This window comes from Monodon monoceros, unplaced genomic scaffold (assembly GCF_005190385.1).
Source record: "Monodon monoceros isolate NGI ecotype Baffin Bay Population unplaced genomic scaffold, NGI_Narwhal_1 Super_Scaffold_5, whole genome shotgun sequence".
Lineage (NCBI taxonomy): Eukaryota > Metazoa > Chordata > Mammalia > Artiodactyla > Monodontidae > Monodon > Monodon monoceros.
The window spans coordinates 100691876-100717235 of record NW_021703782.1 but is presented as its reverse complement, the minus strand read 5'-3'; the positions used below and the strand labels follow the sequence as shown (position 1 = coordinate 100717235).

General features: G+C 45.1%; 1 protein-coding gene across 4 annotated transcripts in view; it reads left to right on the top strand.

Annotated features, from left to right (window-relative positions):
- TTLL11 (tubulin tyrosine ligase like 11) overlaps window positions 1-25360 on the top strand; it is a 263833-nt gene that overhangs the window by 100060 nt on the left and 138413 nt on the right. For all 4 annotated transcript variants that reach the window (XM_029202082.1, XM_029202080.1, XM_029202084.1 and 1 more), the window contains exons 5-6: window positions 7654-7749; window positions 8473-8588. In XM_029202082.1, the coding sequence (XP_029057915.1) occupies window positions 7654-7749; window positions 8473-8588 (212 nt within the window). The remainder of the gene's footprint in view (window positions 1-7653; window positions 7750-8472; window positions 8589-25360) is intronic.

The window sequence follows — 25360 nt, the reverse complement described above, 5'->3', positions numbered from 1 at the left end:
GCTTAAAGAGCCAGGTCCGTCTGGGTGTAGATGATTCATGTGGCAGAAATGCACACACAGAGGAAAGGTTTCTAGCTCAGCTTTCATGGACATTCTTTCCCAATTTCATCGCTTGGTTTCTATCTTCCTCTAGCTCCGGGTCCACTTTTCTCCTTGGCCGCGATCCTTTCCCTTTTGTATCGGGAGGAGGCACCTTCCCTAAAGGCTGAGGTGCTTCTCCTTTTCCTTCTTTGCTCTTTTGATCTCCTCCCTCCCCGTCATCCCCAGACACCCCACGGGAAGGAGGCAAAGGAGCAGCCTGGGGCTCACGCTCTGGCTCGGGTTTTGTTCTCGGATGTCCCGGGCTTGAGCTAACCCCAGCTCCTCCTTCCAGCAACTCTAGCTGGAGAGCTTGGCAAGTTAACCTTTCTCTGCCTCAGTTTCCTTATCTGCAAATAGAGATAATATTGTATTTGGACCGGCCTTACAGTTGTTGTGAGACTGAATGAGAGAAAGCTGTGTGGAATTCCAGCAGGTGGGAATCCCTTAATGAATGATATTATTATTACATTGTTTGTTATCTGTAACAACAATCGTTCTCCAACTGGTCTGTGAAGAAATGCCTTGAACTTACGGGGAAACCATGAAATATTCACATTTCCAACTTAATGGAACGCCGGTATTCCAAGGACCACAGTTTGAGAAACAAGTCCTGGCACTGGTTGCCTCCCAGCCTGGCCCCAGCCTCGCTTCCCCGTCCTCCCTGAGCCCCGCGAACCCGCCGAACAAAACTGATTCCTGTCTCCTGGACATCATTGGTGTTTCCCCCAGTTCTGCCTGTTTGTTCTGTCTTGGCTGCCATGCTCTCTCCTCTTCTCCCTCCTTTTTGAAATTCAATGCTGACAAGGTGGTGCTCAAATCCCACCTTCTCTGTAAAGCCTTCCTTGACCACTTCTGACATTTAAGCTTTTTTTTTCTTCTAGACACATTTGCTGGTCACCCACTGAGACAAGCCCTGAGCTAGCTGTGGGCCGTGTGGTTCTGGATAAGATGCAGTCTGTCCCTAAGAGGTGCACAGTGTAGTGGGGAGACTGCCACGTGGGAGTAATAAATGCTGTAAGGGGGCATGTACAGGATGCAGGGAGAGCACAGAAAAGGGAGCAGTTAACTTTGCCAGTTAACCCAGTCAAGGAAGGCTTCCCAGGGAGGAGGTGCTCAAGCTGGAGCTCAAGGCATGGAGAAGAATTTGCCAAGCAGAGAGCGGTGAGTGACAGCACACCCTCCTGGTGTCCCTCCTCTCTCGGCTGCTGCTCCTCAGCCCCTTCTTCTGCGCCTGCCAGTGATGGCGGTCCCAGCTCCTCTCCTCGTGTCTACAGTCGCTCTCTAAACGATCTCTTCTAGCCCCATGGCTTTAAGTACCAGCTATGTGCTGGTCACTCCTATATTTGTATCTCCTGTCTTGACTTCTGCTTGAGTTCCACACTGGTCTATCCAACTGCCCACTTTACTTTTCTACTTGGATTTCTGGTGGGCATCTCACACTTGACATGTCCAAAATCAAACTCTTGATTTCCCTTCCAAACTTACTCTCCCACTGTCTTTCCTATTTCAGTAAAGGAATAGCATTCAGTTACTCAGACTAAACCCCACACCCCCCCGCCCCCCAGTTTTAATATTTCTTCTTTTCTCCTCCTTCCCACATTTAATCCATAAGCAGCTCTTGCGGATATACTTTAAAATGCATCCTAAATGTAACCACTTCTAACCAACTCCTCTGCTTCCATCCCAGTCTAGGCAGCCATCACCTTGTACTTGTATCACTGCAGTAGCCTCCTAATTGGTGTTCCTTTTCCCACCCTTGCTGCTTGTAGCCTATTTTTCTCACTGTAGCCAAAGTCATTCTTTTAAAACATGTCAGATCAAATTACTTCCCTGTGTAAACTCTCCAGTGGCTTTCTCATTGCACTTAAAATCCTGGCTCCTTACCATGGCCTACAAGATGCTGCATGATATGTCCCCTGTCATTCTATCTGACCTCATCTCCTATCTCCCTCTTGCTCAGTCCTTGCTGTTTATCAGAAGTGGCCTTTGTTCTTGCCATTCCTCCTGCCTGGAAGGCTCTTCCTCAGCTCTTCAAATAACTTATTTGCTCACTTCGTTCAGTCCCTGTTCATACATCACCTGCCAAGTCTTTTGCTTCTGGTCATGATGGAGTAACAAAGACTGGACTTAGCCTTCTTTAGAAAACAACTAGAATAACACACAACATGCATGAAATAAGTGTTTTCAGATTTTGGACAACACTTAGTTATGCATTGTGATCCCCGAGGAAAGGGGGGAAAAAGCCAAGATGTGTCTACGTTTGCCTCAGCTTTCTGTCTGGAGGCAATCTCCAGAAGATGGGCAAGCGGGGGGGGGGCACCTGAACAGAGCCTTGTGATATCAGTGAATTGAGGAAATGGAGATCAAAGTTCAGGAATGCCGAGGTGGTTAGGATTCTGTGGGCAGAATTCTGAAAGGTAGGGACCCAACCAGGAAAAGAGCTCCAGGAACCTGTGTGGGATCCCTGTGCATCTTTGCCAGGTGCTGGGCCATTCATATGTGGAAGGTTAATCCACAAAGCTGTGCAAAGAATGAGCAGGGAACTGAGAAGCTGAACTACTTCCAGAGCTCACACAGAGCAGGGAGATGTTCAAGCTCCAAAGAGTCAGTGTGGAGAGTGCTTGGTGGTTACTGGACGCATTCAGTGGAGACTCCAGAGAAGTTCTGCCTTAATGGACTGAAGCTTCCCTGGAATGAAAGTTACTCTAGGCCCAACCTAGTAAAGCTTGAATAATAAGCCTTGAAGGTATCAAAATAATCTGCAAATAATTGACTGTCTAAAAACCTAGCACTTTTTAAAAGAAGGCAAAATCCAGACACTGAGCATTAAATGTCCAGCTTCCAATAAAAACCCACTAGATATTCCACAAGGCAGGAAAAGGCAACCCATACCTAAAGAGAAAATCAATAGAAACAGACCCATAAATATTAGAAATAATGAAACTAGTAGGAAAAAGATGTTAAAACAGCTATTACAACTATGTACAAAAATTTAAAGGAAAATATGAGCTTAATGTAGAGAGAAATGGAGCTATTAAAAAAGAACCAAATGGAACTTCTAGGAACCAAATGGAAGGAAATATCTCTAATGAAAATTTCACTGGACAGGATTAATAGCCAATTAGATTCTGTAGAAGAAATGCTCAGCGAACTTGAAGACATAGCAATAGAATTTATTCAAAATGAACCAGAGAGAGCAAAGTGACAGGAAAAAAAATGAACAGACCCTGAGTTACCTATGGTACAATATCGATGGTCTAACATATGTGTAATTGGAGTTCCCTGAGCAGAAGAGACAAGGAAGATACAGGAGACTATTTGAAGAAATGGCCACACACACCAACGTGTGCACACACACACCAAGGCTTATCGTAATCAAATCAGTGATGATAAGAAAATCTTAAAAGCACCTAGAGAGACAAATTATGTTCAGAGGAGCAAAGAATAACCAACAAGTTCTCATCAGAAACTGTGCAAACCGGAAGAAAATGGGATGACAAATGTCACCTTCTTAGAAAGGCCTTCCCTGACCGCCAGACTCTCCCCTCCATCCACTGTATCACACTCTATGTTCTTACCTTGTTTTAATTATTCACTTGCTTGTGGTGTCTCTCCTAGAATGTAAGCTCTAAGAGGGCAGGAGTTAAAACACACCTCGTTTTATTTGCTGTTTGATCCCCCGTGCCTAGAATAGTACCTCGGGTTTGGTTAGGTGCTCAGTAAATATTTGATAAATAAAGTTGTCTTTTAAGTAGAAGAGCACAAAGAGAGCAGTAAAGCATCCTAGAGCTACCAATAGTTTAGCACAATTAGAGCCCAAGATGTGCAGCAGTGAGTGCGAGAAAATAAAGCTAGAGTCTGAGACAGACTCTGGGCATAGAGGAATTTGCAGGACATGTTCTGGAGCTTGGACTTCCTTCTATAGCAGGGATTTTTAGGCAGATGAGTGCTAATATTTTATTTGCCTTTTATAAAAATTACTCTGGCATCCCCTTGTGCCAGGTCAATTAGAGGGGCGAGTTTGAGAGCAGGGAAACTAATGGGGAAGGTATTAAAGTAGTCCAGGTGAAAGATGGTGCAGGCTTGATCGAGACTAGGAGCAACAAGGGATGGGCCAGATCTCGAAATCTCTTTAGAAGGTAGAATGTACAGAGTTGGCGAGCAGCTAGATGTAAAGGAGGAAGGAGAAATGTTGGCTGACTGCTGCTGGCACAGAGTCCCTCACAGGCTACAGTTAACGTGTTGTCCAGACTGCAGTCATGTCAAAGCTACTGGGGAAAGATCCCCTCCCCAGCTCACTCACATGGCTGTTGGCTGGGACATCAGTTCCTTGCCATCTCAGCCGCTCCATAGGACAGGTTACAACATGGCAGCTGGCTTCCCTCAGAGTGAGCAAATGAGAGAATAAGAGAATGCATCCCAAGATGCAAGGGACAGTCTTTTCATAACCTAATACTGGAAGTGATATGCCATCATTTCTGCCCTATTTTGTTTGTTAGAAACAAGTCACTAAGTGCAGCCCACACTCAAAGAGGGGAGATTACATAAGGGTACGAATACCAGGAGATGGTATCATTGGGACCATCTTAGAGGCTGCTGACCACAGGTAGTGAGTTTGGATATGTTGGATCTGAGGAGTCTGGGACCTCCAGTTGGGAATACTCTGGGTGCAGATGGATGTGTAGTTCTGGGGCTCAGGAGGGAATCCCCTCTCATTGAAATGTAGTTTGGAGCCTTTGCATGAGTTTACAGTTAATGGCTCGGGGCCCTTTTCTCCCCAACTTGCTTTGGGAGCCTCTAGAGGTAAGGGATGAAGGACAGGTATCTTTAAATCCCCAGGGCACACCTCAAGTAGCAACACATAATTGCTGACTGAATTACTTGGAGGGGTGGAGAGTATCACATAATTGAAAAGTTCTCTTTCTCCATTTGGCATTTCCTACTCTGCCACCAAACTGGAGAGAGGTTTTCCCATTTCTAAGCTGCAGGCTTCTAGTCTGCAAATTGGGTGCTAGACTAACTTAGTAGGTTTTAAAATATATATATATGTTTTTCCCCTGGGAACCCCAGGATGTAAAAAAAGGTAAAAGTTGGTATGATCCGGCCTCCCCAGTGCTTCCCAAAAAAGGACCTCATTTTGAAAAACTCTGAACCAGATAAATTCCTGATTTTCTGCCAGCTCTGACATTCTGGGATCTTATGATAATAGCACCCCTCCTCCTGGTTCTGTGATTCTGCTTCTTGAGATCCATTGGTGCTCCACATTTCCTTGAACTTGTGAAAAAATATAAAGATGACTTTCATTAAATACTTACTATGCGTCAGGTACTGTGCAAGGTATTTTACATCACATTAACTTTATTTGCTCCTGTCTCCCCGACTAGAGTGTAAGGTCCATAAGGGCAGGGACTATGTCCAGTCCACTCCTTTATTTCCAGAAGCTAGAATAGTTTCTGGGACATAGGAGGCAGTCAGTATTTTACGAATGAATGAACTCAGGTAAGTACTATTCCTATTCCCATTTTACAGATGAGGAAACTGGGGCTTAGAACTGTCCAGCTAGTGTGAGAGCCCAAGCTGGGATTGAAACCCAAATCTGGCTCCAAAGCATTCCTGTGCAAGACCCAACCCATTCAACTACCTGCACCAAAGTTTAGGTTCTGGAAAATATGATGCTACTGCTGTGTGCAGGTCCCTGTGGCTAAGGTTTTGCCACTCCCCTTCTCCAGCTTCCCTATAGCTGTGAATGCATAAAACCACCGTGCACTGAGCTGAGAAGAGTCCCCCAGGCTGAGGAAGTACAAGTCCAAACTTCTAATGTAGCGGAAAGTAAGCGTCTATGACTCAGGATGATAAACTGCAGCCCTCCATTCTCTGTAGCCTCATCACATCACGCGCCTCAGGCCAGGTCTGAAGTTAGACTGATGATGTCACCAGAGTCTCTTAAAGGCCTCATCACTCATATCCACTTGTCGTATATTATTAAGCGGATCTGTAATACATGCAACATTTTCTGCTGCATTTCCATTCCTTTCTTCTTATGACCAGGGAAAGAAAAATAGAGTGAGGATGACTTTTCCCAACTTTTCATCCTTATTGCCCTTTACTGAAGAATAACCTCATCTTGAATTACGCCCCCGAAATGGTCATTCGGGCTCTGATTTCGTTAATAAGGATGAAGCTACAGTTTAATAATTATCATTTAACTAGTGCATATTCTGTATAGACAAGTAAATGGATTTTCCCTCATCTTTTCTTCTTGAGTCCACAGAGGAGGAGATGCAGCTGTATCTTTTTTCTTTCCTTTATTCTCCACATTAGTTTTGGGAACTTTGGGAGCTTTCTACCTTATCACCTCCTAGGGACATAATAAGAGTCCTCCCAAGAATCTGGTGTCCTTATAGTCCATCTGAATCCAATTAGTACCTGCAGTCTTAAGGGTGAGGAGATGTTATCTCAATAAAGGGTTGTTTCAAGCAGTGGCTTACCCTGATCATGGGGCCTGTGAGGAACTGAAAGAGGCCAGAAGACAAAGCCTCACCTGAGGCAGCAGCCGGCCAGATTCAAGAGCAGGCGGCTGGCCAATGATGCTGGACTTAGCCTTGGATGCAGGCTGGCTGCATGGGCGTGTGGGCTGTGCACTCAGTGTCCCACACTCCGAAGGCGTCCACACTTGGTTTAATGATCTGTTTCACCGTCATGAAATTGTTAATACTTTTTGAACAACAGACCCTGCATTTTCATCTTGCACCGGGTCCCACAAACTGTGTAGCCAGTTCTGCTTGGGTGTGAAGTCCAGCTCTGTGATTTACTAGAGAGGCAGTCTCAGGAAATCCACTGGCCTCTCCGAGACTCAGTTTCTGGTTCTGTGAAATGGAGAGCATGATCCCTTCTTCAAATACGCAGTCATGAGGATTAAACGTGATTCTGAATAATTGGTGCATTTTATCATAATTGGTGCCTAGTGGGCACCTAATAAATATTCCCTTCCTCTTAGGTAGGAGGGTCTATCAGAATTACCCAGGGGATTTGTTATTGAAAATACATTTGCCTGCGTTCCACTCTGGAAGTTTCTGACTCATAGGTGTGGGCTGGGGACGGGCAGTGGTTTTGAAAGGGGTCCTTAAGTGATGCTGATATATACCCGAGGTTAAGAAAGATAGCCTTGGGTTTTGTAGAGATCTAGCTAAGAAGCAACTTAATAGAGGAGAACAGAAGGAGAGGGAGAAATTGATGGACTACTACTGATCCTTAACATAATAAAAAACCTGTTAAAGAAGAAAGAGGTCATCATCTTACCACCGCACTTCAGATGACACCGATGGTGCTGAAGTGAACCATGGGACCTCATCCCATTACCAAGGCCCCTATAAAATTTTCTGCTGTCCATTTGGCCTGACAAGTACATCCAGAGGAAGAGGGCCTGTGGACGAGAGAAACCACGGTCAAGGCCCAGGCTGGGGGTGGGGTTGGAATTAATTTTCACCTTGATTCCCCTAATACCATACTCGATTCCTGCAAAGACACTGCAGCTAAAGGGAGTAATTCTGAATTATGTTTATACTGCCCCAGATTTTAGGCTTTGACATTCTTCTCATGAAAAATCTGAAGCCTATACTACTTGAAGTAAATGCAAACCCCAGCATGAGAATCGAACACGAGCAAGAAGTGAGTATTTTGAGTATCTCATTGAATATATTACCATCCAACCGAATGTTCCCACTCTCCTGTTGCTCCCTTGGCTAAATGAGATTCGACATTCTCAGATTTGCCCAGCAAAGTTCTGTTCAGGCCTACATGATTTCAATTTTGTTGAGCTCTGAACATCATCTATTAATATAAGATCCACCCGACCTATGGTAACTTCCCAGCATGCCATTCTCCACTTCTTACGATCTGCAAATGTAGAAGCAGTTGAGCCTTTCCATCAGTTTTGACATGAACTAATTGAAATTCTACGAATATGATTTAGCCATGTCGACATGCTTGAATCACTAAGATAAATAGTACATTTAACAGTGGTTATCTTTTTCTCCCCCGCCCCATTCCCCCCGCCACTTAAGAATGCATAAAAAAGACTGGAAAGAAATACACCAACGATTAATACTGGGTTTTGTGGGGACTATATGGATTCTTTTAATTTTCTTCCCCTCTGCCATCTTTCCAATTTTTCTACAACGAACACGTATCATTTTGATAATGAGAAACACATAGTGCTGTCTTTCCCCTTCATGTATTTTGTTGATTTGTTAAAGGAAACTGACATTTTTCAGGTAGACTAAAGGGAGCCTTTAGAGAATTCTAACAGTACAACCACTGGGGCTTGTGCTGGTGGTCAGTTGGTGCCTGAACCACTCTCTCCACTGTAACATGGAATCCTTACCCTTCAAGCTCTCTCCAGGGGTGTTTGAGAATGTCCCCAGCCTTGTCGATGAAGAAGTGAAAGTGGCCGTCATCAGAGACACACTGCGTCTCATGGACCCATTTAAGAAGAAAAGAGAGAGCCAGTAAGTATTTTTTATATCATTTATTTCTATCAACTCTGCTTCCTATGTCCTAAGCAGGTAAGTTAAGTTCTTAAAACACGTTAACATTGGGAGTGAGGTTTATACCTTAAGCAGTCTAATAAATCATGGTTTCATCTATGAGTATCAGCCTCCAGATACGGTGACTCAAAGTCAGGTGATGGAGACCTACAACGTGACTCCAACACTTGGGGTTCAGTGGATGAATTTCTAGCGGACGGTTATCTGAGTCTGGAAAGTCTTCTCTAAAAACCCACTCTCCCCCAGTGATAGCATCTCCCCTCACTCACCATTGCCCACCTGGTGCTTCTCTGTGAAATCCTCAAGCACAGGGAGAGAGTACAGAATGCCGGAGGAGAGGGCCACAGGTAACTTGGACGTGGTAAGGATCGCTTCCTTTTAATTTTCTTCATGATGTTTGCATTCTTGCAGTATAAGCTTTTTGTTTCAAAACCTGCAGAACCAATTATTGAACTTGTGGCAGTTCTGTAATATTTACAACAGTTTATAATTCTTCTCCATCCTACCCACCCAGTGGATGTTACACTGGGATATTGATGGGAGTATGTGCCCTGCCCCTCCCTCCATGGAATCAGCCCTGAAATGAATGACATTTCACTTGGGTATTTTGTTTGCTTTGTTTTGTTACCAAATTCCTGGCTTTCACAAAGTTAAGTGTTGAGTGAATATCATTGTGCCTCTTTTAGGCAGAAAAATCAAAGACAAGCAATCCCAACAGCTCTCCTGGTACCCCCGACATATCAGATTGACTCATACGCTCCCAGACAAGTAAAGCACTTGTCAGCTATGGTTCAGGAACGTGAGGAACGCTGACTTCCCTAAGCAAGTGGTGTTTTGCAGGTTCCTCTACTTCAGCCCCTCACCAGCTGGGCTCAAGCCCACATATTGTTCGAATCACCCTGCAGTAGCGCTTCTCCCCTTGGCCGCACATTAGAACCATCTGGAGAGCTTTCATAAATACCAGTGCAAGCACCCACACATCTAGAGATGCTTTTAATTAGCCTGGGCTGGAGGCCTGGCCACAGAAATAGTTGAGGTTCCCTAGGTGATTCTATCATGCGGCCAAGGTTGAGAGCCACTGCCCTACAGGAAATGTCACTCGGAAGGAGCATTTGGCATATTCTGAGTCAGGCTGGATGGTGCCTGCTCGGCCCAGTTCTCTTCCAGCGCCTTCTTTGCTGTGTGAGGCACAGATCCACTGCCAGCAAGACTCGCTGAGAACGCTCACCTGTCATTCACGTGGGCCGATCCTGCCTCCACCGACTAGGGCTTCAAAGTGGTGGCATGTCAGGTCTGCAGAATCCTCAGAGCAGCCCATGGCAGCTGGGTAATGGGTCTACGCGTACACGCATGCAGCTGCTATGTTTAGCCATCCCTGAGGAAAAGCAGTGGATTAATTGCAGTTTGGTCAGATGCATTGTGATATAACTCATCTCTCAAAAATCTACTCTCTAATGGTTATTGATCTCACCAGTAGAGCTTAGGTCTTGAGAGACCGTATTGCACTGCGGGGAGATTTTGGTGGCTCTCCACGCCACTGTGGCCCAGGGGGATACTTTTAAAGATGACCTTGACACATTAGCCTTCTGATTCCTTTGGTGGGAACAAGTTCAAAGGCCATTGTGTGGCCTGAGCTTTCTTAACCTCTGCCACCAAAACCAGGAAGAGAGGTAAGGGTGCTACTGTATTTTTCACATTAGATGGCCTCAACACATGATTAACTTCCTTTATCTGGTTCTAGTTGTTTTTCTTCACCAACACCTGGCATTCGGTATGATCCATATGAGCTGCAGATCTAAAATTTAAAAGCAATTTAAATGGGCCCAGGACCATTGGGAAGGATGGGAAAGGCATTTTACGACTTATCAAGTCATAAGTAGCAGCACCTCATTTTTAATTTAAAAAGCATCGACTTTTTTTGTTTTTTATTGGTAATCAGGAACAGTTAGAGCTTCAAGAACCTGACTTCAATTTTAATAGAAAGACGCTTCCACCTCACCCTTTCCTTACCTACAATAGGAGGGTGTATGTTAATAGCTAAATGTCATTTACTGATATTTTTCCTTAATTATACCATTTTTTTTAAAAAACCCAGCAATGATTGTCCATGAAAGAATTTTGTAATCTGTAAAGTGAATTTTTATGTAAAGAATTATTATTATCATTTTAATAGCTTTACCATACAGACAAAAAGGCTGAAATTATTCTCAACTCTTTTATGTAGAAATGTTTCAGTATAACGTGGAGAAGCACCATGTTTGTGCCCACAGATAATGCACAGTGCTGTAGTGCTGAATTGTGTGTTCCAGTCTGGGTCCAGGTCACTCCCACTGCAGGAAGTGATGTCACATGGACTTCTAGGCTGGCAGTTAACTTTAGAAGCTGGAGTTTCTTGTGTTTGAATAGGATCCAACGTAAACAGTTATAAACAAATGGTATCCTAGCCTTCCCCTTCAACTCCTTAGCAAAAGAGGGTCTGATGTGTCCTTCATCAGTTCTTTCCTGAGCACGCTTTGTCAGCAAGACTGTTGAAGTGGGCTTTCACTTTTCCTGCACAGACTAAAGAAAAAAGGTCGATAGATGTCCTGAACTCCTCATATCTCTAAACCGCTCGGGGAAGGTGCAGAGGGGGGCCTTGGAAGGGCACCAGACACGTGTGTCCGTGTGTCATGCATCTTCACACACCCCGGAAGGGCAGGTAGGCTGGGGTCAGTTCTTTGGTGGGACTGAAAGCAGTCCTCGTGCCTTCCATGGTGAGAGGAACTCGCAACCCTGCTGAGACCCATCTTGCCATAGTTGATAGAACTTTCTCTTCAGCTGAAGAGACTGAGATTCAAATCCTGACCTTGTGGACGTACAGAGCTATTCTGAGCCCCAGTATCCTTTTCTATAAAATGGAATTAATGACATTTAAATGAAACAATGTGAAAGACTTTTACTATATAGTAGGGACTTAATAACGCTTGGTTTACTGCTCAACAATACAATTATCTACTAGAATCTGAACAAACAAAAGGTAATGCTTGGTTACCATGATCTTTTCTGATATACTTAAAGCAGACTTTTGAGTTTAAAACCAATGACATATCCTAAACCCAAAGCTGTTAGATCACTGTGGACTAGACTTGACAGTGGAGCTGGCTGCCAGTGGAAAGTTTTGTTTCCAAGTAGCATGATGTCACTGGCCCAGGCAAATTTATTTGTTGGGTTAAGAGAAAATACATTTGGCCCCTGAAGGAATAAAATAGCTGTCATATGAGAGCTGTTTTGAACTATGATGACTTTTTGTAATATCTGGTGACTCTTGATTTACACACTAGGGTTCTTTGGAGGCACTGCAGGGACAGGGGAAGGGGGAGGCTAAAAGGGGAGGATTCTAGAACCATCATCTGTCTCTACACACACATATGGAGGTGAATTCACACAATATAAAAGTGGCATCTAGTACGTTCATGATGTTGTGCAACCGTCACCGCTTTCTAGCTCCAAAATGTTTTGTTACCCCAAAAGGAAACCCTGCATCCATTAAGCAATCATTCCCCGTCCCCGCCTCCACCAGCCTACTTTCTGTCTCTGGATTTCCATATCCTGGATTCTTCATGTAAATGGAGTTTTTTGTGTCTGTCTTCTTTCACTTACCATGTTTTTGAGGTTCACCCATGGGGTAGCATGTATCAATATTTTGTTCCTTTTTAATGGCCAACTAATATTCCATTCTATGGATATACCACATTTTATTATCCATTTGTCACTTGATGGACATTTGGGTGGAAGTCATTTCTTTTTCAACCAGAGGGGAGCTGGGATGACCTATGTTATGTTTTGGCATTCTAGAGATTTCCTTTGAGAGGAAAGGATCTTTTCCGCTACAAGAAGTTTCTAAAACCTCTGGTTTAATCCAACCCCCTCATTTTATTGATAGAAGCACAGACTATTAGAATTGGAAGGGACCTTAGAAACCATCATGCCAGCCAGCTCTCTGGTTCAAGAACGTCCCTCGCAAGCATCCCAGGCAGGGGAGAAGCGTGTGTCCTGACAAGGCACTGGACTGGGCATCAGCCAGGTCTGGGTTGAAGTCCTTAACCTCTGATCATTGCACTGTGAGCTTGGCCAAGTCGCTTTATTCTCTGACCTCATCTTTGAAATGGGGATCAAGGGATCTCCTTGGCTGGACTGTCACGGGCATCATGTGAAATGACACATATGAGAGACCCTCAGGACATCTGAGAGGATTAGACAAATGCTAGTTCTTAGGGTCACCATGTGGTCCATCAGGCTGCTTTAAAGTTACGCTGATGGTGAAACATAAGTCACCAGCTCCTGAAGCAGCTTATTTGAGTTGTGTACATAATGACTCTGTCCGTCTGAATCGTACAAGACAAAACTAAAATGAAGAAGGTGGGTCATTTGCTGAAGGAGGAAATCAGGGAAATCAACGGAAAATTTCCTCTATTCTCAAGGTATTTGGGGAGCCCAAGCCTTTCTTTGTAAACACTTCTATCAGAAGCAGAAGTGAATAAATTGCATTCCTCAGTTATTTTAAAAATGAGGTGATTATTCCATCAATTGATTAGTTTTTGGAAGGTCAGTTTACCCCCGGGGGAGCTATTTTACTAGTATTTTGCTCCTCTTCCTGTAGATGTTTCTGGTAACCACCTTCCTTTCTCAGGAATCATAACCCTTTAGGTCCCGGAGTAATATAAATAAAGCCAGGGACAGGCTTGGAGTAATCTGAGAGGATTTTCTTGATGCCACGCAGTGCCTGGGAGCTGGGGGCTAGACTGCTTGCCTCTTATTCAAAAGTGTACACTTGGAACATGACTTATGTAAGGCACAGAAGCCCCTTTTCCCACAGCACTGGTCCATGGTCCTCTCCCAGTTTCCCTTCCCTCCTACCGCCATGACAACCAGGTTTATGTGAAGGATGGAGTCAGCCTGCTGGGACAGCTTTGGCCCTAATTCAGAGACGTTTGTCCTCTGAAGGCTTCACTCTGACCTTGACTCCAAGTGTATCCCTTGGATCTTGTGCCATGTTCAGAACCAGTACATTAGGTGAATCCTCAAACTAGGTTGATTCTACATAGAATCTAGGATAAAGGCAAAACATTCTAAGAGAACAGAGATCAAGAAATCTCCCAGTGGTTCGGTTTCACCGCTGGGGGCTTATAGTTTGACCAAGGAATGTAACTCTGTCCTATCCTGAGGAAGAATATCAAAAACACATTAATTAGAGGTCTCCAAGCCCAGATCTCTGCCCCTTAAATTGGCAGTTATGTCCTGCTGAAATACCCTCAACGATAGAGAAGAGGGGTTCCTAAACTATCTAGGCTAAACATGCCTTTGTGAATGTAGAACATTATCTTTCTTACTTTCTGGAGTATTCTTCTGGAAACGGGCATTCTTTCAGGAGAACCATCCGACCACCGCGTGGATGGAGCGGCCCATCCACGTGTGCACAGCTGCCATTTTGTTGAAATTCTGGGGCTTTGTTGACCCCGCATGACTTCCTTGTGGCAAAACGCTACCGATGAGCACGCCCTGACCCCAGGCACCTCTGAAGATTTCGCATAAATCAGGAAGGAGTCTGGGTCACAGAGAGATGAATATTCGTATATTCATTTGGGTTTCATTTTACACCATGCCAGCATTACAGATACTGATTATTTAGAGCATTTATTGAGCACTTACTGTGTGCCAGGGAGAAGACTACAGAAGTGAATTAGCTCACAGGCCAGTAATGGAGGCGAGACCCACGCATAATATCTACGGGGTAGAAAGTACAAGGTGCCCTAGACATAAAGACAAAGTAACAAGGGAAAGATTATTCCCTGATAAGAAGAGTTAAAAAAAAAAAAAAACCCAAAAAACTGACAAGGAGGAGTGGCACTGGGCCTGAGGTTTAAAGGATGAGTAATATTCGGAACAGGCAAATGGATGGAAGGATTCCCCTGGTGGAGGACACAAAGGCACGGGGCTCTGTTGGGGAAACGTGAGGAGATGAGTCAGCTGGTGAGACAGGTGCATGAAGTAGATTATTGGAGAGAAGGTGCCAATGGGGACGTAGATGAAGACCCAGAGGCCAGAGGTGGGTGGCCTAGAGTAAATCAAAGCTTGTCTTCAACCTGAGTTGAAAACATGAAGGCCTTCGGGCTGTCTGTGATCCCTGAAATGACACAAAATCTTACGTCTATGTGTATTTTTCCTGGAGAGAAGGTCAGAAGTATCATCATATTTTCCAAAAGTTAAGAACCCAACAGCCCTATTATCATTAGAGGCTCCACGGAGCTAAAGCGATTTGCCCGGGGTTGGGGTGTCGCGGCTTCGGGATACATCCTACCCGCCGTACCCGGAAGGGCTTCACATTTCAGATGCCAGTCAGCAAACTAGAAAAATGTGTGCATTTTCACGTAAGAACAGACAGGAAATGACTAATGGTACACGCATTATTTTATGTGCATGAAATAAAACCAGACAGCTCTCTTCCATTCGAAAACGTTTAAGCGTTAAGTCAGAAGTAACCAGTAAAAGCCTCTTTTGCGTGCAGTTTGTTGAGCAGGAACCATTTCCTAGACTTATGGGGAAGGCGGATTTCCTGAGCTGATGTGAGAGTGTCGTTTCAGGGACCATTACACTGGAGCAGGGCCCCTCCGCCGGCAGGCAGGCCGGTTCGCCCTCTCACCAGGGTGCAGAGCAGATGGGAACTGAGGTGAGCATATGGCCAGTCAGTCGGCATTTTGGGGAAACGGCAGAGCGGAATTCTGTGTGGGCCCTTCCAGAGTTATCCCAGGTAGTGATGGGGCAGCAAATGTGTTTGGAAATTTCCTCATGAGTTGCTCCAGTGAGCCTTAACTGTTCATGTGCTTTTAAATGAGGCGTTGTTAGCTTTTTGGAAGGAGGCATTGCGGTCTGGGCTTAGGATCAAGGTTTTGATACCAGTTCTACTGGGCCTCAGATAAGTCAGTACACTTCCCTGAGCCCAGTTTCCTCATCGGAAAAAAAAAAAAACAAAAGCAAACAACCTCAAACAAGCAAAACAAGAGAAGAAAAGGGAATGATAGTAGCTGCTCTGCCTTTTTCACAAGGGACTGTGTGTTGAGTGCTTACTGTGTATGACACAGTGGTGGTTACCTTTATCCCCATTTTGTCCTCACAACAGCCATATGCACTAGGTGCTATTACTACTTCTGTTTTCAGAGGAGGATACTGAGGCCTAGAGAGGTTGAGTGACAGGCCCAAGACCACACCGGTTATAAGCAACAGACTGGGATTTAAAGCCAGGTGTGTCTAGCTCTTGCCTTGAGAGAGTGGCTGAGAAGGTATTTAGTGCACTAAGGAGACGTGCACACACAAGGCATTATCCTTATCGGGTTGGGTTCATGCCTTTGCCCAAACTCTAAGGCAGGGACTCATCCCTTTAGCTTCAATCACTGAACACGAGTGGGTGCTTATGAGTGATTGATCATCTCCTGTGAGGGCTCTGTGGCCAGCTAGGTGGCTAATTCATATTCAATAATCTTGAAAACCGTAATGAATAAAATGTAAGCCAGTGTACAGAGAACACCAGCTTAAAGCAAGATCTCCACGTGCCACAAGACAGAACAGGACCAGACAGAAAATTATTCGTATGCAGTTGTGAGTCCCAGACTGGGAACATGCTAGAAGTTCAGAAGAAGGCAGACTGAGCCAAGGATGAGGTGGAATCGTAGGAAATTACTGATATTCGATCTTTTTTTTAATTTGACTTACAAGAGTGGCAATTTCCTATGATTCAACTAGTGGCTGGCCTGGAGTGGTCAAGGCAGCCTTCCTGAAGGAGGTGGGGCCGTCATCTGCTTGGGCTTGGTTCAGTGAGGAAGATAGAAATAAGCTTGGGGGAGGAAGGATGGAGGCAGGAAGCTGGGCCAAGGGGTTAGGCAGGGTGGGGGAGGACCGCCGATCATGCTTCCAAAATGGCGCTTGGGGCTGGAGAGGACAGATCCTGCTTCTCTGCTACATGCTTCTTATTAACTTTTTTCTTATTGTAAAAGTGATATGTGCTCATTGTAGAAAAAAATGGAAAATACTGAAAACTGTGTAGCATGAAATAAAAATGTCCCTCAAATTCAACCACCCAGAGCTAATCATTATTAACTTTTTAGTTCATAAAAATGGTATCGTTTTCTGCTATCTATATTGTTTTATAGTTGAGGCCATACGATCTGTATAATTTTTGTATGCTGTTTTTATTTTTCTCCATTTTATGCGACAGTGATTTCCCCTTCTTATTAACAGTTCTGTAAACATCATTTTCATCAATGGCTGGGACTCTGCCTCCGTATTGGTGAATGTTTAGATGATTTCCAGCATCTTGTGCTCAAAGCTCTGTGTGCTATTTAGAAGTCTGTCTTAGGCTAGAGAGAGCCCATGAGGAAGCAGGACTGGAGATGCACATGTGTTTTTAATGCACAGGAGGGACAGCAGAACGGTGAGCGTAGGGGCCCTGGAGTCGAATGCTTTGGGGTGAATCCTGGTGCTGCCACTTATAGCTGTAAGTGGTACAGAGTTTCCTCCCCTCTCTGTACTTTGGCTTCTTCATCCATAAAAGGGAGTTTGCAGTTGGATGTTTTTAAATCTGCAAAGCAATGAGATGTTCTTAATTTGGAAGGAGAGAAAATGCTGCTTATTCCTAAGGGAGTATCTGTCGTGGGAAATGTCCAATATGAATGTAGTATTTAAACAAGTCAAACAATATATGTAACCTGGGGAGGTTTTTTTGCTTGTTTGTTTTGTTTTAAGGAAAAAAATGTGTGAAGGAGGAGGTGGTAAAGTAAGTGGGAATTGATCTCCAACAGCGACAGGTTGATCTTTGGCTGCCAGGATGGATGTTTTGTTTTTTTTTTAACATCTTTATTGGAGTATAACTGCTTTACAATGTTGTGTTAGCTTCTGCTGTACAGCAAAGTGAATCAGCTATATGTATACATATATCCCCACATCCCCGCCCTCTTGTGTCTCCCTCCCATCCCTCTAGGTGGACACAAAGCACCGAGCTGATCTCCCTGTGCTATGTGGCTGCTTCCCACTAGCTATCTGTTTTACATTTGGTAGTATATATATGTCCATGCCACTCTCTCACTTCGTCCCAGCTTACTCTTCCCCCTCCCTGTGTCCTCAAGTCCATTCTCTACGTCTGCGTCTCTATTCCTGTCCTGCCCCTAGGTTCTTCAGAACCCTTTTTTTTGGATTCCATATATATGTGTTAGCATACGGTATTTGTTTTTCTCTTTCTGACTTACTTCACTCTGTATGACAGTCTCTACGTCCATCCACCTCACTACAAATAACTCAATTTCGCTTCTTTTTATGGCTGAGTAATATTCCATTGTATATATGTGCCACATCTTCTTTATCCATTCATCTGTCGATGGACACTTAGGTTGCTTCCATGTCCTGGCTATTGCAAGTAGAGCTGCAATGAACATTGTGGTACATGACTCTCTTTGAATTATGGTTTTCTTAGGGTATATGCCCAGTAGCGGGATTGCTGGGTCGTATGGTAGTTCTATTTTTAGTTTTTTAAGGAACCTCCATACCGTTCTCCATAGTGTCAGGATGCATTTGATCTCCCTCTAATTATCTGCTAGATTAAAAGAAATGAAAGCTCAAAATCAAAGCTGGTTTTAGTAATCACTTGAAAGCCCCTGGTTATCACACCAAATGGAGGGCAATATTCCCCAGCTGCTTTCTTTCCTTTTTATTCAATTTCCATTTTTTCCCTTTCCTTTTTAAGCAGCAGAAGAGCCCTTTGCAACTCTCATCACAGAGGCTAATGTGAGGGGGGAAGAAGGTGGAATTTGAAGGTTCAGAGTGGTAGGATCCGCCCCCAAGCTCATCCTCCGCTAGGTGCTCACATCACAGCGTGAGAATCAGCGGGGAGCTGGCTGCTCAGTGTGTGCACTTCCTGTCGCCGTGGAGCCTTCATTTGATTGGAGAGGCTCTCTTTCTTCCTCCAGACTGTCCAGGCCTCTGCAGCACCAGAAGCTGCTAACACATGCATGAATGAACTCGTGCACACACGCGTGGATGGGCTTGTTATGTGTGGGTCCTGGGCTGGGTCAGGGATGACTGTACATCTCTGTGGGGTGCAGGGTGCAGTGGGAGCACCAGCTCAGCAAGGTGAGCAGGACGGAGGCAGTGAGAGAGGCCTCAGCAGAGAAAATGAGTCCCTTGAGGGCCTGAAGGCAAGACAGAGCCCTGGGCTCTCAAAGCACAGAAAGAACTCCAGCCGGGTTGTTCATACAAGCTACAAGCTGGAGACAATCTAACTGTCCACCAACAGAAAAATGCACTGATCCTGGGTATTCACTCACGGGAAGACTCTATGTACCTCTGTGCATTGATATTCAAGTTGAGGAAAAGAAGCAAATCATAAAAGAATATCTACAGTATGGTTCCAACTCACGACAGGCAAAACTAAACTTTGTTTTATAGAGACGTAACCCTACAAAAGCAAGGAAGAATGATCAGAGAGTTTAAGATGTTTACTTCCGGACGGGGCTGGAGAGAGGGTGCGGCGAGGGGCACAGGTGGGTGGTTGAGATCCTGGCTGTGTTCTGTTAACCCAGGTGGTGGAGGCACAAGTATTAGAATTATTCTTTAAATGTATGCACCTGTTTTATACACCCTCCTGTATGCGTGGTGTACCACAGATTTACAGGTAAAACGAAGAAGTCCCAGGTGGCAAGATTATAGTGCGTAAGCAGGGAGGGTGTCAGGAGACAGGGCCGGGGCTGCAGGATCTAATGGCTTAGCCCAGGCATTTTGCTTTTCATCCTAAAAGCAATGGACAACTTTTTTTTTTTAATTGAAGTGTAGTTGATTTACAATATCGTGTTAGTTTCAGTTGTACAGCAAAGTGATTCGGTTATACATACGTATACGTATATATCTATATCCTTTTTTTGGATTCTTTTCCATTATAGTTTATTACAAAGATACTGAATATAGTTCCCTGTGCTATACAGTAAATCCTTGTTGTTATCTATTTTATATATGGTAGTGTGCATCTGTTAATCCCAACCATGGAAAAGTTTTAAATAGCAGGGTGACATGATGAGATTTATGTTTTAAAAAGATCTCTTTGGCTGCAGCGTGAAAACCAAACTGCCAGGGAGGATGCGGAGGCAGCTAAGAGGTGTGAGAGAGATGGTGGCTGTGTGGGTTAGGTGGTTAAGAATCCGCCTGCCAATGCAGGGGACACGGGTTTGAGCCCTGGTCCGGGAAGATCCCACATGCCGCGGAGCAACTAAACCCGTGCGCCGCAACTACTGAGCCTGCGCTCTAGAGCCCGCGAGCCACAACAACTGAGCCTGCGCACCTAGAGCCCGTGCTCCGCAACAAGAGAAGCCACTGCAATGAGAAGCCCGCGCACCGCAATAAAGAGTAGCCCCGCTCGCCACAACTAGAGAAAGCCCGCGTGCAGCAACAAAGACCCAATGCAGCCAAAAAAAAAAAACAAAAAAAGAGGCATTTAGGAGGATGGGTGGATAGGACTTGGGGATGTGTTGGATATGAGAGGTGAGGGTGAAGGAGGGGTCAAGAAAGGGGCTGGTTTAGCAACTGGGGGGTGCCAGGGAGCCCTGGGGACGTAGCAGCTTTGGGGGGACGTGATGCAGGGTCATGAGACCTCCAGGTATACTGTCTGCTAGGTAGCTGGGTAAGTGGACTGGGGCCTTACGAGGGGGTGGGGCCGTTATGGGGATAGCTGTTCCCTAGAGTAGACTGGCACGTCCACATGGGCACACCCGACACTTGTCTGTCAAGTGATTTCAATGGCAGCTGTGGTGAAGTGGGGTGAGCCGGGGCAGGAGGTCTGGGTTCAGATCCTGACTCTGCCGGTCTTTCTGACCTTCTTTAACTCCGTTCCCGGCATCCAGCTCACAGAGCTCCGCCCTGCTTGCGGGCTCAGTTGCTGGACACAGAAACATCCTGTCTTTAAGGCATCTTTTACAACTCATCACGCCGTCTTAATTTATTTTTCGGCTTTTGGAGCCGTGCATGTGCCCTGGTGTCCTTCGCGATCACTTGGCCCCATGCCCTGGCGTGAAGGGTGATGGAGGAAGTAAGCTCGGGGGAGGGCAGGCAGGGAGGACCTCTCTGCAGCACCTGCTTCACGGGGCTTCCCCAGTCAGCCTCCCCTTCTACTGGTTATCATTGCCACTGTCACCTCCACACCTGTTCAGTGCTCTGCAGCTCACAGAGTCATTTCAGAGCCAGTGGGGCATGCAAAGTAGGCAGGGTACGAGTCATTACCCCATTTTACAGGCAAGGAAACCAAGACTCAGAGAAACAATGGGACATTCCACAGGCTTGGGGTTCTTGGACTCTACACATGACAAGAGGTTGCCAGTGATGGGAATGTTTGTCTGTTTGTGCAAATCTACCAGCCAAGGCCTCAGATAGGTCGTATTTCTGCACATCATGACTTCTTTAGGTGCCGTAAGGGATCGAGACTGGGATCTGTCCTCAGAAGCCTGATTAGGAAGTAGTTCTGGACACCTTCTGCCGGGAGGAGAGAGTGAGAGAGAATAAAAGAGCCCAGGGGATGGCATTACCATTTTTAGCTTGAAAGGTGGTTATGTGGAGAGGGGATAAACTCTCTGCAGGCCCCAATGGGCAGAACAAGGAAACATGACTGCAATTTGCAGAGAGATTTAAGCTCAAGTAAAGGAAGGAAAAAGAAAATCACCACCACCTTACTTTGCCTGAAATGATAATGGTTGACTCGTAGTAGTAGTGAGTAGTGAGTTCCACGTAGCTGGAAGTATTCAAGCCAAGACTAAATGGCCGCATGTAGGGAAGGAGCACCAGCTCTGGGATCAAACAGACACGGGTTCAGTGCCTGGTCGCATGACCTTGGACAGGTCACCTGAGTCCCGGTTCCCTCATCTGCACAGGGATGTTGGTGCAGGTTCATTGTGAGGATCAAAGAGGGGCCAAAGCAGATCTCTGGGCACACTCATTCTACAAGTACCTCTGGAGTCCCAGAGGTGCATGACGTCTGTTGTCTGGCTTAATCGTCACCAGTTTGCGTGCAGGCCTGTCTCTAACATTTGTGGGGCCTGAGAAAGAGAACACATGGAGGTCCCAACTTCCTGCCAGCCCGCCTCCTCTTCCCACCCCTGACTCCATCCACCCCTGCAAGGCATGGGCACCTGAATCACCTGGGGGGTTTGTTAAGGCCCAGATGGCTGAGTCCCAGCCCCAGAGTTTCTGATTCATTTCCATTTCTAGCAGGGTGCCAGGTAATATCAACGCTGCTGGTCCAGGCCCAACACGACACTTTACGAACCACTTGCCTGCCTGTCCCAGGTCTTGGGTCTGTCCCGAACCACTTGAGGACTCAGAGCAGTGGCCCCTCAGCCCCTGCTGGGGTTTGGCACCATGGGGGTGGAGCAGTCAGTAGGACTCATCCTTATACAAAAGAGATGGACATGCCCCTGGTGAAGGCAGCCACTGGAGGTAATTTGCCAATAACACAGAGACAGGAGCCCCCAACTTAACTCTACTCACAGGTGTCACGTACATTGCACGCGATCACAGGACTGAGAAAGCTAAACAGGGCCGCTTCATAAATGCATGTTTTTATTAATCTGTTTCCCTTCCCTGCCTTTCTGTGCGGGTTTCTCAAGACAAGTAAAATATTAAATGATTGTGAAATCTAACCTTTAAGGCAAAATCACACCCTTTTATAACAATGCTTCTAATGAGGGAAAACGTTGCATTATTCTTTTCGTCTCTTCATTCTCTTCCAGCTCGTTTGCAGGCAAAGTCCTAGATGATTTCTGAATTTTGACTCAGCCTTTCTCTACAAGAGAAGAAGTGGTGGGGAAAATTTCTTCTCTAGGCAACAGCAACATTTCTGTCTCATTGGTTTGGTTTTGCACTGTAACGTGACAGCTTGTGGGGCTGCTAATTCGAACTTAGGCCCTTCTAGGAATGCATCGTTCATGAGCAGTAAATTTATCAGGTTGCAGGTTTTAGCCATTTAATTATTAAAAATGGGAATGCTTCCTTGCCTCATGAATATTTTAAAATGGAGCAACAGACAAATTGTGTTTCACTCCCAAATTTCATTGTAGTTTGGAACCACTTCATATTTCAGCCTTTCAGCCTTATCCGATTGCCCCGAAGCTGTGAGCTCGATTTTTCTTCAGGGAATTTGGTAGCAGAGTTACTTTGTTCCAAATCATGAAGTCTGAGACTTTTATAGGGAACAGGTTGTCTTAGCATCATTTAGTTTGTCCTTGCATCTATAAACGTCCTTGCATCTATAAACGTCCTTGCTGGAAATAGAACTTGAAGCAATACTTTCTATAAAGCGTGCGCAGCGTTGTATAGTGGAAAAGACAAAGGATTCAGGAATCCGGTGGGCCTGGGTTTGAATCCTGAGTCTTCTCTTGCTCTGTGAAATGTAGTGCAGTCACTTCTCAAAGTCTCAATTTCTTCATCTGTAAAATGTGAAATAATAGCAATGCCTACTTAACAGGATGACTGTGATCATGAAATGAATTAAAGTACTTAAACACATAGCATAATGCCTGGACATGTTAGGCATTCAATAAGTGATAGTTACTTTATAATTATCCTTATTGTTGTTATTCTATAAAGTGCCTATCACAGTGCTGAGCACGTAGGCATTCAATAAATGCTATTAGCATTATCATTATTATAATTCTTACAGGTGCATATAGATTAAAAATACAGTTTTCCACCATGTGAGTTACATGTGTTTTACTTTTTAAGATATTTGAGCCAACAGGAATTTGTATAAGTAAATGGACAGCCTAATGAACTTTAGCAAGACTGAGGTAGATCAACGGTGCTCATATAAATAGTTTAATCAAGATAACCCCTGATGCAAAACGTTTGTTCAATTTGTGCCTCAAAATGAAAGTGGGTTCCATAGATTTTCAGGAACTTCTCCTCTTTGCTGTGCACGGGTTTGGGAACCTTAAATAAGAACAGTCTTCCCATGGAAGGGCAGCTCTGACCGTGGGAGATGACCTGGGCTGGTGGTCAAGGTCCTGGGCCTCACTCTGAGCTTGACCTTGGGCAAGTCCCTACACTTCTCTGGGCCGTGGTTTGTTCATCTCTAGAATCTGTGGTGTGAGAATGCTGCGCTTCTCTAAGCGCATGTGATTTATTCCCTTTAAAAAGAGGGATATAGAAAAAGGGAGATTTCATCCTTTAAAATCCCTTAGACTCTGCCCATCTTACCAGTTGCTTTTAAACCACTAGGTATTAGGTGCCAGATATTTGAGGGTGGCTTAACTGGAAGCTGTGTTTATTATCTGGAGACTGTCAGAAAACACTAAATGTGTTTTTTGACAGTCTCTCACCATCCAGCTACTTGCTTCCAACCAGAACGATTTGCTTTTCCACTGCATTCAGAAGAGACACTTTAGGGCTTCCCTGGTGGCGCAGTGGTTGGGAGTCCGCCTGCCGATGCGGGGGACGCGGGTTTGTGCCCCGGTCCGGGAGGATCCCACGTGCCGCGGAGCGGCTGGGCCCGTGAGCCGTGGCCGCTGAGCCTGCATGTCCAGAGCCTGTGCTCCGCAACAGGAGGGGCCACAGCAGTGAGAAGCCCAAGTACCACAAAAAAAAAAAAAGAAGAGACACTTTAGTCCTGGTTACAAACGTTAATTAGTTTGAAGAAGAGGAACAGCATTGTGTTTCTAAAAGTACTTGTGATACCGAAGGCCATTTTTTGTTGCTGTTATAATCTGGGTGCCTCGTGAGGGTGACAGTACCTGGCTCTGCATGCATTCTCTGCCCAAGTTCAGTTCTAGCATGTTTGAAATTGGGGAGCCAGTGCTTATAATCAGGCGGTAGAATGGTGCTCATCTCTGTGCTGAGTTATTGTAGAAGTGGCCCAGTGTCTTCCAGTTGTTTGTGGGCAACTTTTCCTCTGGTCTCAGAAGCCTGTTGACGTGGCCCATGATAGCACAACAGTGTGAACGCATGGCATCGGAGAGGCAGACACACAAGTGTCACTGCAGGCCACAAAACATAAGAAAGGGAAGGCAGGCTGGAGTGGCAGACCTGGGTCCTAGGTTGGCTCTGATGTTGACTCGCTCCTCCTCGTGGAGCCTGTGGACGCCAAGGTAATTCAGTGTGGCTCGTCCGCACAGCTCTGTCACCTGGCCTTTCTTCATTCCTTCACCGAGGGTCTTGGGCTTGATTGCTGAGGACCCTTTCTGTTCCAACATTCTGTTGTCTCAATTATCGACAATAACAGTAATAAGTCTCAGGCTTGTTATTTAGGTAGAATTCTGGCAGCAGGTAAATCTCTGGATGAGTTCCAAATTATAGATGGCTCCAAAAAGTGTGCTTAGTTTTTGAGCTTGGTTATTCCCCACGTAAGGTTTATTGTTGGCTTTTTCTTTTTCTTTTTTTTGGAGGCGGGTCTCCATAAACTGATTCTTGACTCCTTAGTAGTTGAGAAATGCTTTGGTTTTTTTAAATTTTTATTTGTATTGAAGTATGGTTTAATTACGATGTTGTGTTCGTTGCAAGTGTACAGCAAAGTGATTCAGCTATACATATACTTATTATTTATCAGATTCTTTTCCATTATAGGTTATTACAAGATCCTGAATATAGTTCCCTGCTCTATACAGTAGGTTCTTGTTGGTTTTCTATTTTACATGTAGTAGTGTATATCTGTTAATCCCAAACTCCTAATTTATCCC